The sequence below is a fragment of the Oryx dammah genome, unplaced genomic scaffold, assembly GCF_014754425.2.
Source record: "Oryx dammah isolate SB20612 unplaced genomic scaffold, SCBI_Odam_1.1 HiC_scaffold_5, whole genome shotgun sequence".
Lineage (NCBI taxonomy): Eukaryota > Metazoa > Chordata > Mammalia > Artiodactyla > Bovidae > Oryx > Oryx dammah.
In genome coordinates this window covers 99,833,879-99,851,220 of record NW_024070189.1, presented here as the reverse complement: position 1 = coordinate 99,851,220, position 17,342 = coordinate 99,833,879, and the positions used below count along the sequence as shown (strand labels likewise).

The following is a 17,342-nucleotide window of genomic DNA, read 5'->3' as shown; positions in this document are numbered from 1 at the left end:
CCCCATAGACGGCAGCCCACCAAGCTCCCCCGTCCCTGGGATTCTCCAGGCAAGAACACTGGAGTGGGTTGCCATTTCCTTCTCCAATGCATGAAAGTGAAAAGTGAAAGTGAAGTCCCTGAGTCATGTCCAACTCTCAGCGACCCCATGAACTGCAGCACACCAGGCTCCTCCGTCCATGGGATTTTCCAGGCAAGAGTACTGGAGTGGGGTGCCATCGCCTTCTCCAGAGCATCTTCATAGCACTCCAATTCTAACATTGGCTCCTTGATTCAGTGACGGCGTGGGTCTAGGAGACAGATGAAAGAAGGAGTGGGTAGATATGTAGAAAGTTAAGCTGTGTGTGTGGTGGTTGAAAAAATGAATGGGCACTTGAATCATGAGTAGGTAAATGGGTGAGGGTTAGGGTGGATAGGACAATAGGCAGATGAATAGGTTAGCATTTGCTGGATGTTTGCCCTGGTAGGTGAGTAGTTGAGTAGGTGGTTAGCTGGGATGGGTATGTCTGTCTATAAAAGACCTGGTTCATAGTAGGAAATACATATTTGAGTTAAATGAGTAAGCAGTTATATGTATTACATGTACATTTGTTGAGGTATCCTAAGACTCTCAAGCTGTGCAGTGGGGAAACAATAATGAACTCCACAGACAGACTCTTGTACTCATGGAGCTTGCACTCTAGTGGAGAAGACAAACATGCAATTGATGGATTGGTGTTTGGGTGGCTATCTTCCCTGGTGGCTCAAATGGTAAAGCAGCTACTTACAATTCGGGAGACCTGGGTTCGATCCCTGGGTTGGGAAGAGCCTCTGGAGAAGGAAATGGCAACCCACTCCAGTACTCTTGCCTGGAAAATCCCATGGAGTCCATGGTGTCACAAAGAGTTAGACAGGACTAAGCGACTTCACTTTGGAGTGACTGTATGAAAGGATTATGTGCAAAGATGGGTGGATGGTTGCTTGGTTGTATGGTTAAGTAGGTATTTACATAGGTAGTGGATGGATGAGTAGGTAGATAGGAGGTGGATGGTCATTGAGTGAGTGTTTGGATGGATGGGTGGATAGATGGATGGATGGATGGATAGGTGGTTGCAGAGGTGGACCGCTAGGTGGTTAATCGACTGGATGGGTAAATGAGTGGTTGGGTGTGTGGGTGAATGGGTGGAGAGATGAATGGGTAGTTTGGACATGTGGATGGGTGATGGGTGGGAGAGGTAGCATTGTGTACATTATGGGGTTGTCTAGGCAACTGTGATCTTGCCGGTTGGGTGGAAAGGGGGACTTTGCACTGGGGACCTAGGCAAGCTCTAGGGGCATGAAAGTACTGAAGTCCAGTGTAGGTAATGGGGAAGGAGGGAACAAGTTCGTGGTTGGAAGGTAGCAAGGGTCTGAAGGCTAGGGATTGGCCATGTGGAATCCCCAGTGACCTATGAATGACCCATGGGGAACTTCTCTGCCCCCTCCCCACTCTTCTGGTGCTATTAGCGGGTCTAGCATTGGAAGAACCAGTAGGGTGATGAAGAGCCATTGGAGACAAGAGGACAAGAGTGTTGTCATGGTAACAGAGCCTCTCCCTGGACTCTCAGGTCGCGCGGGCCCTTTAAGGGTCACCCTTCTGGCCACTCCCAAAATGGCGGCGCGCCTGCTGGCTGCCCCCCCACCGGGGTGGCGCGGGGGGGCGCCCCAGACCTCCCCATCATGGCGGCGCGGCGGGGCTGTCGCGCTGAGGTCACGGCGGCGCGCCGGGGGGGCGGGGCGGCGGGGGGAGCGATTTAAAGGGACAATGTCCCCCGAGCGGTGGAGGCGGCGGCGGCTGCGGAGGCCGCGGCACCGGCACCGGGAGCCGCAAGGGCGGTAGCGGCAGCGACGGCCGCACCGAAGAAGGGAGCGCCGAGCCCCGGCACCCAGCCGGCGGCGCCGCCTCCCCGGTGAGGCCCGGCCCGGCCTGGGGAGCCCGCGGGCGGGGCGGAGCCGGCACGGGGAGGGGGAGGCCCGGGCCGGGCCGGGCCAGGCGGGACCCCCCGGGGCGGGGGGCGGGGGCGGGGCCTGTAGGGGCGGGGCCTGGTCGGGGGCGGGGCCGCACAGGTTGGAGGGAGGAGCGGGGGTCTTGGGGCAGGTGTCCCCCACCCAACCTCAGCGCGTCCCGCGGGGTCTCCCGCCCCGAGGTGCACGGGCGGAGGGCGCATCGCGTGGACCCTGGCGCCCCGAGGGGTGTGCTGGCGCGGCGCCGCCACCACCCCTGCGACCCCCGGGGGAGTCCAGGAGGGAACCCCCTTCCCCACGCTGCCAAAGTGCTCCGAAGTTGCGGTCCCGCCCGTTCCCCGCGGGCAGTGCCCACCCGGTGGGCACCCGCAGGTGGTTCCTCGGGGCCTGGGCAGGGACCCCCACCACAACGGCCAGTCCACGGATAGGCCCCCTGGGAGCCCCCAGGCCCTCGAGGGCAGCGCCTGCAGCCAGGCCTGGAGCCCCGGCCCCGCCCCGGTTGCCTGGGATCGGCCTCCCTACCATCTCCCTGGGGAGGGCGCCTCATTCCTGCCCTTCACTTTCTGCCGTTACCTTGAAGGTATTTATAGGTGGAGAAGACAGCCCCCACCCCGCCATGGCCTCCCCAGGGTCCTCATTTCTGGACCAGGAGCTCCATCCTTCCCTTTTGCCCGCAGACTGGAGAGATCTTGGGAGGGTGGGATGGAGGAACCCAGACAGGGTATGCATGAGGGGTAACGTTGGGGTGAAGCAAGAGGGTGAAGGCTGGGGTCACTTGCGGCTGAGTGTGAGGGTGAAAGGGTTAATGCTGGAGAACCCTAAGGTTGTGTGTGGACGGAGGGTTGGAGTGTGGGAAAAGTGAGGGGTAACTGATCCGGGCAACAGGAGTGAGAAAAGTGCAGGGGTAATGATAGGGGGACTTGAGACAGTGTATGGGATCAGAGTGTAGCAGTGCTGAGGCACATGCATAGGATATACATGTGCATGGAAGTGAGTTCACAACTGGGAAAAGTGCAACCACGAATGAATGAAGGGAGGCATCTAGGAGAAGTAATAGGTTTAATGCTGCAAGAAAGCAAGGTGTCTGAGCGTGAATGCTGTAAAGTGGGGGAAACTGAGGCAGTGCAAAGAGAGGAGTTGTGGACGAAAGCCGAGGTGTGCTGAGATTAGAGACCATTGAGATCAATGTGTAGGGATAGGGCCTCAGCACTATGGACTTGCTCATCTGTGCTTGGGGGGTAAACTGAGGCACCAAGCCACAAGGGTGAGGACAGGGGCTTCGAGGAAGGAGAAATTGAGGCAGAATCCCTTTCCAGCCTCCCCTGAGCACCTGTCTCTCTAACCCCACCAGACCTACAATGCCTCACTGAGCCGGGCCAGCAGCTGAGTGGAGCCAAGCAGAGAGCATCTATGGATGGGCCCCTGGCAGGCGGCCTGGCCGCCCCAGATCGTCCTCGAGGCCCCGAGAGACTGCCTGGCCCAGCGCCAAGAGAGGACATCGAAGGTGGGGCTGAGGTTGCTGAGGGGGAAGGTTGCATCTTCCGGTCTACCCATTACCTGCCTGTCACCAAGGAGGGCCCTCGAGACATTCTGGATGGCAGAGGTGGCATTTCTGGTAAGAGGGTGGGCCCTGTGGCCCTGATGGGAGCATCCAGCCAGGTCCCCAAGGCTCAGAGAGGGCCGAGTCACCCAGCCCATCAGGGGCTGAGTTGGGATCCTGAGTCTGCCTGGGTTCAGAGCCTTTGCCTTCTGCTTAGTTGCCCATTTTACAGTTGTGAAAACAGAGGTCTCGGGATCTAACGACCTGACCAAGGCCCACCCCAGTGGAGAGCAAGGAGCTGAGACTTGACTCAAGTCTGCCTGGCTTCCTTCTCTGAGCATACTAATGGGGTCCAGATGCTCAGCTTAGCACCCCTGAGCTCCCCTCCCTGAACCCACTTGTTCTCCAGGCATGCCCCCATTCCGGTCAGTCTAGTCCAGTTCCATCTTGCTGCGTGGTCTTGGTGAGTCCCACTTCTGAGCCAGGGGCCCAAACAGCTTATGCCCCCTAGTGGCTGGGGAGAGACTGGGTAGTCAGGGATGACAGGCATCCCTTTATGCCTCTGTTTCCCAACAAAAGGGGATCTTGCACCATCCCCACCTAAAGACTTGTCATTCCTTTATTAAATACTCAGCAACTACCATGTGCCAGGCTCCGTTCTAGCTGCTGGGGATACAGCTGTAAGCAAAAGCGACAAGAGTCCCTGCCCTCAGGGACCTGACATTCTAGTCGGGGAGACAGACCACAAGCAACTATAGAAATAACATATGGGCAGGTAGTGACAGGTGCTGTGAGGGTATTAAACAGAGTGCCAGGATCATGCCTGGGGGAACCTGGGAAAACCTCCCTGAAGGGGTGGAATTTGAAACAGCAGGTGCAAAGGCCCTATGGTAAGGAGGAGCCTAGTGTAGTCAAGGGCCAGGCAAGAGCCTGGTGTAGCTAAAGAGGGGTGGGTGCGGTGTAGGCTAATGTACTCTGTGTCTCCCTTCATCTCCTTGGCCTGCTCTAAAGGCCTTGGTTTCTAGGAATGTCCAAGCACCTGATCATGGGTCTCCTACATGCCAAGCCCTTTATGTGATCATCTCCTGTCATTCTCAAAAGAACTGTGTGGGGTAACCTTGGTTATTATTATCCAGTGTTAGAGATGGGGAAACTCAGATCCTGAAGGGTCAAGTTAATTTCCCAAGGGCCCACAGCCAGGCAGTAACCTGGCTTGACAGCCCGCATACTTTACCACCGTCAGGGCATCCTTGACCTGCTCCAGCTCACCTTAGTGAGGCTCATGAAGCTCAGTTACTTACAGAGCATGGCATGCTCACCTCCTTGGGGCTGGACACTGGTGCGCAGCCAGGGACCAAGCATACACTCCACCTATGCCCCCGCTGGACCCTGCCATCTGGGGTCAGACAGACAGACCAGCCACCAGCTGTTAAGACATAGTAGCAGAGGTTGCAATGGGGAGTGGCCAGGCTGGGGGACATCTCAGAGTCCTGGATGAGGCACCGTGAGTCAGGCAGGGGGCAGGGGACATCCAGACAGGGGGCCCCACACATGCAGCAGTGTAGAGGTGACTAGTGGTACCCAAAGGTGTCACGCAGGAGCACAAGAGGACAAGACCCTGTTGAAAGAACCATACCCTCTCCCAAACTGTTAGGAACCAAGGCCCAAAGAGAGGCAAGACCGTGTCCCAGGTCATGCAGCTGACCAGGGCAGATCCAGGACTGAGAGTCTGTGGGAGTCCTGGGGAATGGACTTTGGGGCTTAGGGCCCTCTTTGGATCTGACTCTGAGGAATTAGGCATTCTGCTCTACCTGGCAGAAGTTCTAGGTCTGAGGACTTCCCTGCTGGTCCAGTGGTTAAGACTCCATGCTTCTACTGCAGAGGGTGTGGATTCGATTCCTGGTCAAGGGAACTAAGATTCCCACGTGCCACATGGTGTGGCCAAAAAAGAAAAAGAATTGCAGGTCTGGAGAGAGGGAGCAAGTAGGTAGGTGGGTAGGTGTGTGCTCACTCCCCCTGGGGAGTCCACCAGGGTCCAGGACACGTGCCTGGGGAGGAGGGGGGTTGTGGCTGCTGAGCGGGGACAGGTCTACTCCTAATGGTACAGCTGAGCATCTGGAGCATGGGCAAGGGCTTGACTTAGGGTAGGGTCATGGCCTGGAAGGTAGAGAAGGGTCTGGGCTTCAGACAGAGTGTCTGCCCCACTGCCCTCTTAGCCCGTTCCGCCCCGCCTTCCCTAGGCACCTGCCCTAGGAGTCTTGTGATGCCTATAAATAGGAACAGCCTCTGAGGCTGCCATTCCATGCTGAAGCCTGGGCCCCCCCTCATCCCCACCTAGTCCTGGGAGTCCCTCAAGAGCACCCTTGGAGGGGCTACCTCCAAACCCCTCCACCTAGACATGGATGAATCCACTGCCTCTTCTGTCCTTCATTATAGCTGTTGGCCTTGGCCTCACCTGCAGCCCCTCACCCAAAGCTTGGCTTCTCTGGTTGGCTTCCTGGGTGCACCTGAAGCCTGGGGGGCTGGGATGGTCCGTATGGATTTCTGAAGAGTCTGGTGCATGCCTGGCATTGGGACCAGGGAGCTAAGGGACGAACAATGCACCCTTTCTGCCCTCATGGGGTCCCAGAGTGTGAAGTGAGTGGGCCTGAGGTTTGCGGTCAAGCCTCCACCTTGGGGGATGTCTGAGCCAACCCTGAACCCCACCCTGGGCAGACCATCCCCCATCCTCCCCTGACCGCCGACTCTCTGGATTGAGCATTTATTCTATGATCTTCCTTGGCGCCCGCCTCTGGCCCTTTGAGACAGGCCGTAGCTGTTGCCCTTATATCGAGGAGGAAACAGGCTTGGAGTGAGAAAGGCATGCCCTTCAGTCTCCCGCTTGGCCTTGAACTGGATCTGTCTGACTCTGATGTCTAGACTCTTGGCCACTTCGCCAAGCTGCCTGGCTTGGGCTTCAAGCTGCTCACGGACACCCTTCTCATTTTCAGTTGCTCACTTTCAGACCCTCTTGGGGACCCCAGATGGCAGGAGCCAACGAGGACCCCTCGGAACGGCCATCACCAGGGGGCTGCATCCAGAGTGCCTTGTCTGACCCATAGGGCCTTCTGGACCCCCTCCCAGTGGTGGAAGCCACCAGATGAGCCCCCAGTTCCCCCAGCAGTCTTGGATATGGGACCCTGCTTAGTCTGCTTCCTCCAAAGCACCTAAAAATAGGTGCTTCACTGGAGCCGCTCAAACAAAGAGGCCAATACGGCCCCCTGGCTCGTGGAATTCTTAGACAACGGCAATCGCAGAACCGTTGAATCTGGGGCACTCGGAATCTCAGGAGCTTGGGGTCCCGGAATCTCAGAATCAGGACATCTGGACCCTCAGACTTGAGTGAACTGGCTGGCCTCTCCCAAGAAGCTCACGTCTGGGACTCTTGTGTTCTCAAGAGACACATTTCTTGGGGTCTTACTCCCTTAGCTGGTCCAGGCCTTCATTCCCCAAGCCTCGAACCCTCTCCAGCACTCCCCTGACCCTTGCATCCGGGCTCAACCCTGACCTGGCCCTGCTCCCCATCCGTCTACCACAGAGCTTCTCAAAGGAAGGAGATTCTGCCCCCCAGGGGACACTGTAGCCATGTCTGAAGACAATTTTGGTTGTCATGACTGCAGGTTCAAGGGTGGGGGTGGCTCCTGGCATCTGGTGAGTGGAGGCCAGGGGTGCTACTGAAGATCCCACAATACACAGGATGCCCCCAACCCCAGAGAATAATTCGGCCCCTCAAGTGAGCACGTTGGAGAAACTGTTGCAAGTGATGCAGAATCCTGTATCCCCATCACACTCTCACCTCCTGGAGGCCACGTGCCAGTCATGCGCCTTCTCTCAAGCTCCACAGAAAGAACCTTGTGGCCGTGATCACAGCCTGCTGACCCCTACCCTCCACCCTCATCAGCTCTGAATTCTTTGGCCCCTGACAGTCGGCTCTCAATCTCCTGGGCAAATTGGAGGGTAGGGGATTGGGAAAAGTATCCATACCAACCCCAGCGCTTAGTCCTCTTTCTGGACCATCCTCAAATTTGAAGCTGATCCAGCAATTGCATCTGTTGGGCTCTGGATGGGGCATAAGATCTCCCAGAATGTTAACCTTGGCCCTGGCAATTGGCCTGTGCCCTGACTGGCATGCTTGCCTGCATCAGGCGGGCGTGGCAGGCAGAGGAGGCACAGGCCAGGATTCCTGTGGTCACTCCAGGCATTGGCTCCACAGGCGGATAATGGAGAGTTGGCTCTATCTGTGTGAGGGTTCCTAGGAGGGATGTGATTCCAAGTCGTAGGCCTGAAAGGGGGTCTGGGAGGCAGGAGGCAGGGAGGGGCCCCCTGCAGCTCAGGCTCAAGGGCTCCTATCTCTTCGTCTGGCAGCTGTTGGTTGAGAACCTGCCACATGCCAGGCACTGAGATGCTGCAGTGAGCGAGGCCCCTGGAGTGGGGGTGGGTGGCTTACGTGCCAGCGGAGGACCCTGGCAATTTCAGAGAGTGCTAAGGAAAGAAAAGAAAGAAGGCAACGAGTGAGGAAATCACCGGGGCTCACTTTAGCAGGTGGCCAGGGAAGGGTTCTCCAGGCAGAGGGAATAGCCAGTGCAAAGGCCCCGAGGCCAAAGAGTGAGGTGGGCTTGAAGCTTCATGAGCTGTCTGGGCAGAGTGAGAGAGGGGTGAGGAGGAGAAGGCAGCGAAGCTGGAAAGACCCACAAAGGTCTGACCTCACAGGGCCTTGCAGGTGGTAGTTGGGAATCTGGCTTTTATTGGAGGTATGATGAGAAGCCAGGCAAGTTTTTACCAGGGTGTGACTTAAAAAAAAAAAAAAAGATCACCCTGGCTGCCAGGTGGGGGACAGAGAGGAAGACTGAAGGCAGCAAGCCCTTTTGGTCCCCTAGGAAAGCCAAGAGGACCCCTCCAGAGAAACCCCTTTGGGGCTCAGAAGTACAGAGGCCAGAGGCCTCTCAAGGGAGAGGGGTGGGGAGCCAGCTGGGCCCTTCCAAGGTGCCCGGTTGGGCTCCCGGAGCTGGGGTGCTGTGAAGGGCTCCAGCCGGGGGGACCCCAGCCCCTCAGGGTCTCCCCTCTCTGTTGCAGATGGGCAGCCCCACCCTGGCCTCAGCGAAGCCCTTCCCCGTGCCACCTCCGCCACCCATCGGATCAGCAGCTGGTGAGTTGCCACGCTGGCCCTGACCTCAGGGAGGGCAGGGGGGCGAGCAGGACATACCTAGGCCCAAGAGAAGCCCCCAGGAGTTAGACGGGGTCAGGAGGGAATCAGGACACCAGGCAGGAGGAGGTGGCTCCCCTCAGGCAAGCCCCTGGGCGCTCGCAGCGGGTGGTGGGAGGACTGGGATGAACACAGACAGTCAACTCTCATTATCCCTGCCGGGAGCAGGGCCAGAAGGCCAGGAGCCCGGAGGTTGGACCCTCGGAGTCCTGTCTCTGCCAGGTGACCCTTAGAATAGGGTTCAGCCTCTCTGAGTCTCAGTTTCCTCATCTGTAAATGGAGTCCTTGTAGCGCATCTCACAACCTCACCTTGAAGACCAGAGGGATGTAGCGTCGGAGCAGGAATCAACAGCAGTGCTGATGGCAGCAACCTTTTATTAAAAGGCTTGAAAGTGAAACTATTAGTCGCTCAGTCGTGTCCGACTCTTTGTAACCCCATGGCCTGCAGCCCGCCAGGCTCCTCTGTCCATGGGATTCTCCAGGCAAGAATACTGGAGTGGGTACCAATTCCTTTCTCCAGGGGACCTTCCCGACCCATGGATCAACCTGGGTCTCCCGCACTGCAGGCAGATTCTTTACCATCTGAGCCACCAGGGAAGCCCCCTATTAAATGGATGGGCAGGCCCTAATGTATAACAGCATCCATATTGGGATTAATAATAGCTCTGTTATTTAGCACTTTCTGTATACTGTGCTCTCAGTGTGGGACTTTACCCCACTAAATCTTTGCCATAGCCCTGGGGGGAGAGGGCCCGTTAACATGGAGGTAACCCCATGATTTCTGCTCAGCCTCGCAAGGAAACCCATCTCCACATCTGTTCCATGGGTGTGATTCATAGCCGCTCGTGGAGGCCAGATCTTGAAAATAAGAGAAATCGATCAGGAACAGTCATAATAAGAACACACATTGGTTGTGGGCCTACTGGGAGCTAGGCTTCAGGCCAAGTGAAGCGTTTCCCAGCACTGAGTTGTGTCACATTCACCCTGCACTTCACGGGGTCAAGGTTCCCATTTGAAAGCTTGTGGTTGCCATCATTTAAATAAGCACCTGCAGCGTGTTAAGTTTTCTTTGATTACGGTGTGAGAAAACTCCCTCAGTCGCTGCATACAGGCACAGAAGCTCTTAGTTCTCGGGACTTGTCCCCATTTTTAGGGCTGGAAAACTGAGGCTCAGTGAGGTTGCCGTGCCTCCCGTTGCCCCTCAAAGGAGGTCAGGGTCACCAGAGCCACAGGCCGCGCAGGGCCTGACTCTGCCCTCCTTCCAAGACGGGAGACGCAGGGAGGAAAGTGCATTCTCTTCAATGGTTCCTGCTGCCGAGTTTTACCAAATTTGCTGGAAAGAGGAAACTCAATGCACAAATCACTCCAATTTGGGGAGGACCAAGACAAAAAAAGCAGTCTGCAGCGTAACCAAAATGGGAGTCATCTAGGACCCTCCCAGGGGACAGATGAGAGTTGACTGTGCCAGACTTGGAGACATTCCTTGTGATCCCTGCTGTGGTCTCTGTACACTCCGCCCCTGCCCCCATCCACCACAGTGCAGCAGGGCTGGGTTCCATACACAGGCATGAGCCCTGGGAGCTGAATCTTGTATTTGACCCAACTGCTCTGGAAGGGTCCACACATACTCCCCCGACCTCCCAACTGACACCCACACACTCCCCGCCTCAGTCCCCACGGGCTGAGTTCTCTGGAACCTGTCTCAGACCGCCTGGGAACCACCCCCATCCCCTCACTGTCCCTTGCCCAGGAAAAGGAAACCAAGGCTAACCTGTCCCCATTGGCCCTTCCTTGCAGCTGCTGGGATGGAGGCAGCCTGGACTTCCAACCGGGCTCCCCCTCACCCCATCCCCTGGGCCACTACCCAGACCCCCTGGATGGCCGGGGGCCCTGGGAGCGGCCCCTGATTCAGGAGGCTGGAGAGGACCTCCCATCTGAGCAGAGGTTCGAGGACTCCATCATCATGAGAACCGTGAAGCCCCATGCTGAGCTGGAGGGCTCCAGGAGGTTCTCGTACCACCACCAGGGGGAATCGAAGGTATTTGAGAAGGTCCCCCGGGGTCGCCCCAGGTTCGACTGGCTGCAAGACGCAGATGAGGCGGTCCCGCTCCAGGACGCGGGGCTGGACATGGACTTGCCTCCCCAGCCACCACCCCTCACCTCCTTCAGGACAGTGCTCGTGCCCGTAGAGGATACCACGAAGACATTGGATGGGCCGGTGGTGGGCACCAGAGAGCACCTGGCGGGCCTGGAGGGCCTGACCCAGCCGTCCGAGTGGAGCCTGCCCCGGTCCGCCTCAGAGGTGGCCACGCAGACCTGGACGGTGAACTCAGAGGCATCTGTGGAGCGGCTGCAGCCGCTGCTGCCCCCCGTCCGGACAAGGCCCTACTTGTGCGAGCTCCTGGAGGAGGTGGCCGAGGGAGCAGCCAGCCCCGACGAGGACGAAGGCGGGGAGCCAGCTGTGTTCCCGTGCATCGAGTGCAGCATCTACTTCAAGCAGAAGGAGCATCTCCTGGAGCACATGAGCCAGCACCGCCGAGCCCCGGGCCCGGAGCCGCCGGCTGAGCTGGCCCCGCTGGCCTGCGGCGAGTGTGGCTGGGCGTTCGCCGACCCCGGTGCCCTCGAGCGGCACCGCCAGCTGCACCAGGCCTCCCGGGAGAAGATCATTGAGGAGATCCAGAAGCTAAAGCAGGTCCCAGGTGACGCGGGCCGGGAGGCACGGCTGCAGTGCCCCAGATGCATCTTTGGCACCAATTCCTCCAAGGCCTTCATGCAGCACGCCAAGCTGCACGCACAGCAGCCACGGGGCCCAGCGGCCCAGGAGCCCTTCGGGGGCAGCAGCGGGGCGGGCAGCCCAGGCCCCGACGCCACCTCCCTAGCCTACCAGCCCTACGGAGACCCCTCGGGCCTCAGCGCCTGTGTTTTCTGTGGCTTCCCTGCGCCCAGCGAGAGCCTGCTCAGGGAGCATGTGAGGCTGGTGCACGCCCATCCCCACTGGGAGGAGGAGGAGGATGGTGAGGCTTTTGAGGAGGAGGGCCCTGCCAGCCGGCCCGGCACCAGCCAGGACGCCTACACCCGATTCTCTGAGGCCGCCGACTACTTTGGCAAAGCTGAGCCGCTCTTGGCCCCCACGTGGCAGGAGAATCCTGCTGGATACGACCCCAGCCTGGCCTTTGGCCCAGGCTGCCAGCAGCTGGGCACGAGGGATTTCCCACTGTCAAAGTCACTCCCACACTGCTCGAGCCAGAGGCCCCTGGGAAGGCCAGCCTTCCCCTCGCCACTAGCATCCGCTGCCTACTCCTTACAGGCCAGCAGAAACAAGAGTGTTGTCCCACCTCAGGGGCTCCCAGGCCACCTGGAGGACCAGAGGCACCCATGGAGTGAAGAAGAAGACGAGGAGGAGGAGGAGGAGGAGGAGGAGGAATTACTGCTGGCCTCGGAAATGGACTTTCCCCCAGAAAACAGCGTCTTTGCTCCGCCAGCCAGCCCCGGCCTCATCCCACAGCCAGCCCTGGAGCTGAAGCGGACATTCCGAGAAGCCCTGCAGACGGCGGTGGCCTCACGGGCACAGCAGCAGCAGCTCTGCGGGATGGTGCCTGTAGTGCTGCTGGCGAAGCTCGGGCCACGAGTCATGGCTGCGGTGGCCAGGGCCCCCGCAAGGCTCCAGCCTGAGGAGCTGGGGCTGGGGGGCGCCCACCCCCTGGACTTCCTGCTCCTGGACACACCACTGGGTGGCCCTCTGGGGCTGGACCCATTCCTGGATGGGGACCCAGGGGTGGCACTGAAGCCTGAGGAGCGGAAATGCCCCTATTGCCCTGACCGCTTCCACAATGGCATCGGCTTGGCCAACCACGTGCGGGGCCACCTGAACCGCGTAGGCGTCAGCTACAACGTGCGGCATTTCATCTCCGCTGAGGAGGTGAAGGCCATCGAGCGCAGGTTCTCTTTCCAAAAGAAGAAGAAGAAAGGTAGGGTGGCTCCACTCCAGCACCCACCTCCCTCCGAGGCCAAGGCCGGGGAGACGCACAGCTGGGCAGCTGAGTCCTGAACCAACAAACCCTCAATCTAAAGCCTCCTGTAGTGCCCAGCAGGGTGAAGGCAGGGAACTGGGGCCAAGGTCACCGCATCAGAGGAGATGTGGGGACATCCCAACTGTCTGACCCTTCCAGTAGCTGGAGTGTGGGCTCCTCAGCCCCAGGCAGAAAATATCACTGAATCCTTCATTCGACAAATCTTTATTGAGTGAGGTCACCACAGTGAACAGAACAGGAGTCCCTGCCCTTCTGGACTGCACAGTCCCAGAGGCATGGTGGCACCCTGGCTGACTTCAGAACCCCTGGGGCTGCCTGTGAGGTATGCTCATTCCCAGGCACCAAGGTTCTGATTCCAGAGGTCCGTCTCCACATGAGTGCCCTGGGAAGTTCTGATAATGGCAGACATGGAGCCTACATGGGGAGGGGCTGGTATGGTGTTTAAGAGTGTGTGTGTGTGTATGTGCACTGCGAGGAACGGGCAGGGGACCAACTGCCACAAAACTAGGCAGTTACAATGTTAAGGGACCTGGGCTGTGATGGGATAGCTTGGGGAGGGGTTTGGGGAAGCCCAGAGAAGATCCCCAACTCTGTCTGGGGGATCTGAGCAGATTCCCAGAGGAAGGCATCCCAGCCATTGATCCGTTGCTTCATTCAGCCAAGGTTTCATTGATAACACTGGCGTGATACAGACATGAGCTCTAGAGGAAAGAAGGGTATTAATCAAACACTTGTCCAAATGACTGCAAATCTATCCTGGAGAAGTATTTCTGGGGGTGAGGTCCCTGATGCTTTGAGCTGTGTGAAGGGAGACAATAGAAGGCCAGGAAGAGAAAGCTTCTTGAAGTGAGCAGATGCAGGCAGGAGCATGTACAACAAAGGGAAAGGGAGGCATCCAGGGTGAGAACCAGCACGGGGTGTGTGATCCACTGGGGAGCAGCCCTGGGAACGGGAAGAGCGGAGGATGTAGAATAACACCCCCCGCCCCCGACTCAGGCAGTCCATGTCTCTCTCTCTCCACAGTGGCTAACTTCGACCCGGGCACCTTCAGCCTGATGCGCTGTGACTTCTGTGGGGCTGGCTTTGACACTCGGGCTGGCCTCTCCAGCCACGCCCGGGCCCACCTGCGTGACTTTGGCATCACCAACTGGGAGCTCACCGTCTCGCCCATCAACATCCTGCAAGAGCTGCTGGCCACCTCGGCTGCTGAGCGGCCCCCCAGCCCCCTGTGCCGTGAAGCTGGGGTGCCGCCTAGTGGCTTCCTGACCTCCCGCCGGCCCCGCTTACCTCTTACAGTGCCCTTCCCACCCACCTGGGCTGAGGACCCTGGGCCAGCCTACGGAGATGGTAAGGGGAAAGGGGGCAGGCGGGCTAGAGCCCTGACCCTTCCCAGGGGCCTGGAGGGATGGAGTGGGAGGCGGGCCGCCACTCTGCTTTCCTGCAAGTGTTTTCAAGTCACTTTACCAAGTAGGTTGACTACTGTCCTGCCACTTAGGGGTCCTTTCTATTTTACTCAGTGGCTGGGCCAGGGCTCTGTCCAGGTCCAGTTCCTCCCTGCCCTGCCTGACAGTGGTTTTAACAGAAGCTTACTGATCTCTTTACTGGGAGCCAGATACTCTTCTAAGCCTTTAACAAATATGAACTCATTTATATCCTCATAACAACCCTTTAAAGGCAGGTGTTATTATCCCCATTTTACCTATTAGGAAACTGAGGCTCAGAGATCTTCATTAATATGCCCAAGGTCATACAGCTGAAAGCATGTGGAGCTGGGGTTTGAAAGCCCAGAAAGCATAAGCTTCAGAATCCTTGATCTTAATGATGTCTTTTACCTAGAGCAGCACTGTCTGGTGGAACTTCCTGAGGCAACAGAAATGTTCTCTAGAGACTCACACTGTCCTGCAGGGTCACCACCACTGGCCACATATGGCCGTTGAGTCAAAGGCAGTTAGTACAAGGTTAGTTGTGATCCAAGTGGACAGTGTAGAATCTAGAGTTTACGTTCTAGATTTTCAGTGGTGTCTCCAGTGTCCATCTGAGCTTCCCAGATGGCTCAATGGTAAAGAATCCGCCTGCCAATGCAGGAGCCACAGGGACGTGGGTTCGATCCTTGGGTCAGGAAGATCCTTTGGAGGAGAAAACGACAACCATTCTCGTATTCTTGGTGGGATGATCCTGTGGAGAGAGGAGCCTGGTGGACTATAATCCATGGGGTCACAAAGAATCAGACATGAGTGAGCAACTGAGCACACAGGCACGCACTGTGTCCAGCAGCACTGATAACCCCTCCCTTAAGTGAGTGCTTGCTGTGTCCCAAGGTTTCACCTCACTTAGACCTCAAAACAGTTCCATGGAGCTAAGGGTTTCTGTGTTCCTGTCTTTCGGATAAGGAAACTGTGGGTCATCCGCTTTGCCACAGCCACAAAGCAGCACAGCTAGACTTCTGAACAGCACGTTAGGTGGTGTCATCAGAGGCTTGGGATGATCCAGAAGTAACATTTTGGTGAAGGAGCCTGGGGCAGGACTCCGTGGAGGAAGTGGAAATATGAAGGACTCAGCCTTACAAAGCCTGACTTTGTGGGAGTCTTTACTGAACCTCACAGGAGAAAACCTCAGCAGTGAGGAGAAAGTAGGCTGTGAGGAATGGAGAAGGTACCTGGACAGGGGAATTGTCCAGGGGCTGCTTGGGGCTAAGGGTTCCTTCTGTTTCTCCTACCTGGAGTTTTCAGGGTCCTGGGGTTCCCAAGTGGTGCTAGCGGTAAAGCACCCATCTGCCAGTGCAGGAGATATAAAAGATGTGGGTTCAATCCCTGGGTCAAGAAGATCCCCTGGAGAAGGGCAGGGCAACCCACTCTAGAATTCTTACCTGGAGAATCCCGTGGGCAGAGGAGCCTGACAGGCTACAGTCCATAGGGTCTCAAAGAGTCAGACACGACTGTAGTGACTTAGCACACGTGTGCGTGCACGCGTGCACACACACACACACACACTGACTTAGCGTGTGCATGCGTGCGTGTGCGCACACACACACACACCTCCCTAGATCTGTACTCTGCCTTTGCTGGATCCATCCACGAGACTGAAGGACATTTGAGGGTCTGCAAAGGAAAGAGTGTGGCTGTTGAAGCTCCCTCCCCTCCTTGGACAAGGAAGAGATTTGAGGCCCAGAGAGAGGATAGTGGTTAGTTGAGGTCACACTGAAGGGAGCGGCGGAGTGGGGCCGTGACTTCAGGCTTCTTGCCTCTGTGAAGGCTATCCCCTAGGCAATCAGCTCATATACCTGGCTAGGTTTCTTGGTGTCTCAGTGGTGGCTGGGAGGTGCCGTTGCTCTGAAGATGGCTAGTCATGGGTGGGAGTGGGGGAGGGGGTGAAGGGGGGGACAGGAAGCAGTTTATAGGCTCCAACCTTGGCCCCTTCTTTCTCTGACTGAGTCCTGAATGTCAGGCTTACACTCTTTACTTGGTACCCGGTTCAGGCACCCAGGGGATGACAACATGCAACCAGCAGCCAGGTTCTGTTTCTACCAGAAGAACAATGTACCAGCCCCCAGTTAGTGCTGAGGAAGCTGACCATGTCACTGGGACAAAGGAGTCAGCCTGCTACCGCACTGGCCCTGTCCTTGGGGGTTTAGGGGTACGATCAGTCTTTCAGTGAATATGTTGAGAGTTAGGGTGTTAAGGAGTGGTTGAGAAGATCCTAGAAGCCTTGAGGAACGATGTCCAACAGTAGGGCCAGGTCTGGGCACCAACCACGAGAAGCGGCCATCCTTAGAAGGATCTCCCATGCCTCCCAAAGTGGGCGGTAGGGAGCGGACTCCAAGTTGGGGGCGGGGCAGTGGTCAGATGCTGGTCCCACCCAGCTGTCAAGTAACAGCTGGGGGCAATCCGTTTAGTTTGGGGGAGGGAGAAGAAGGTTGCCGGCATTATGTGGAGTTCAGTAGGCTTGCCAGACAGCGCCGTCAGGGGACAGCTGGATGCCAGCATGATGTTGGGGGATCCTCCTGGTTCCGGGATCAAGTGTCTTCCAGGATTCCTGACCCAGAGGGGAGACGTCCAAGGAAGGGAATGAAACAGTGTCCCCGGGCAGGTCCTAGGTCCTCCCGTCGGGCTCTAGGAGCCTGGATGCTGTTAAGGCGAATGCATGTGGCCGGAGGATTCCCATCGTAGTCTTAGAGATGTCTAGGGTACGGGGAGAATGTCTCGGGCCATTGAGACCCGGCTAGGGCAGCAATTGGCAGCCGCTAGTAGCACTGCGTGCGTGAGTGCGCGAGCTCTCCTCTGCTCGGGCGGGGACAAGGGGCGGGGAGTGGGGGGGGGGGGGGTTCGTTCGCGGTGCTCGGCGCTCGATTGGCCGCCCTGGGCGCACTCCGAGGGGTGGGGCGGAGCGGAGCAGGCTCCGCGGCGGCGGCACTCGGCGCTCGGCTGCTCTCGCCTGGGGCGGCCGCCCCGCGTGCGCCGGAGCCAAGATGGCCGCCTCCACCGCCCAGTGCCGAGTGACAAAAGCGGAGAGCAAGGCGGCGGCGGGGCCGCGCGCGGGGGGCGCCCGTG

General features: G+C 57.9%; 1 protein-coding gene across 6 annotated transcripts in view; it reads left to right on the top strand.

Annotated features, from left to right (window-relative positions):
- Positions 1–1,781: 1,781 nt before the first annotated feature.
- Positions 1,782–17,342, top strand: part of WIZ (WIZ zinc finger) — a 26,863-nt gene continuing 11,302 nt past the window's right edge. For 4 of the 6 annotated variants that reach the window (XM_040240999.1, XM_040240997.1, XM_040240998.1 and 1 more), the window contains exons 1-5: positions 1,872–1,927; positions 3,334–3,597; positions 8,635–8,707; positions 10,562–12,732; positions 13,819–14,142. In XM_040240999.1, the coding sequence (XP_040096933.1) occupies positions 3,393–3,597; positions 8,635–8,707; positions 10,562–12,732; positions 13,819–14,142 (2,773 nt within the window). In that variant the 5' untranslated portion in view covers positions 1,872–1,927; positions 3,334–3,392. Of the gene's footprint in view, positions 1,928–3,333; positions 3,598–8,634; positions 8,708–10,561; positions 12,733–13,818; positions 14,143–17,342 lie in introns of all 6 variants that reach the window. The other 2 variants (XM_040241001.1, XM_040241000.1) reach the window with 2 other exon arrangements.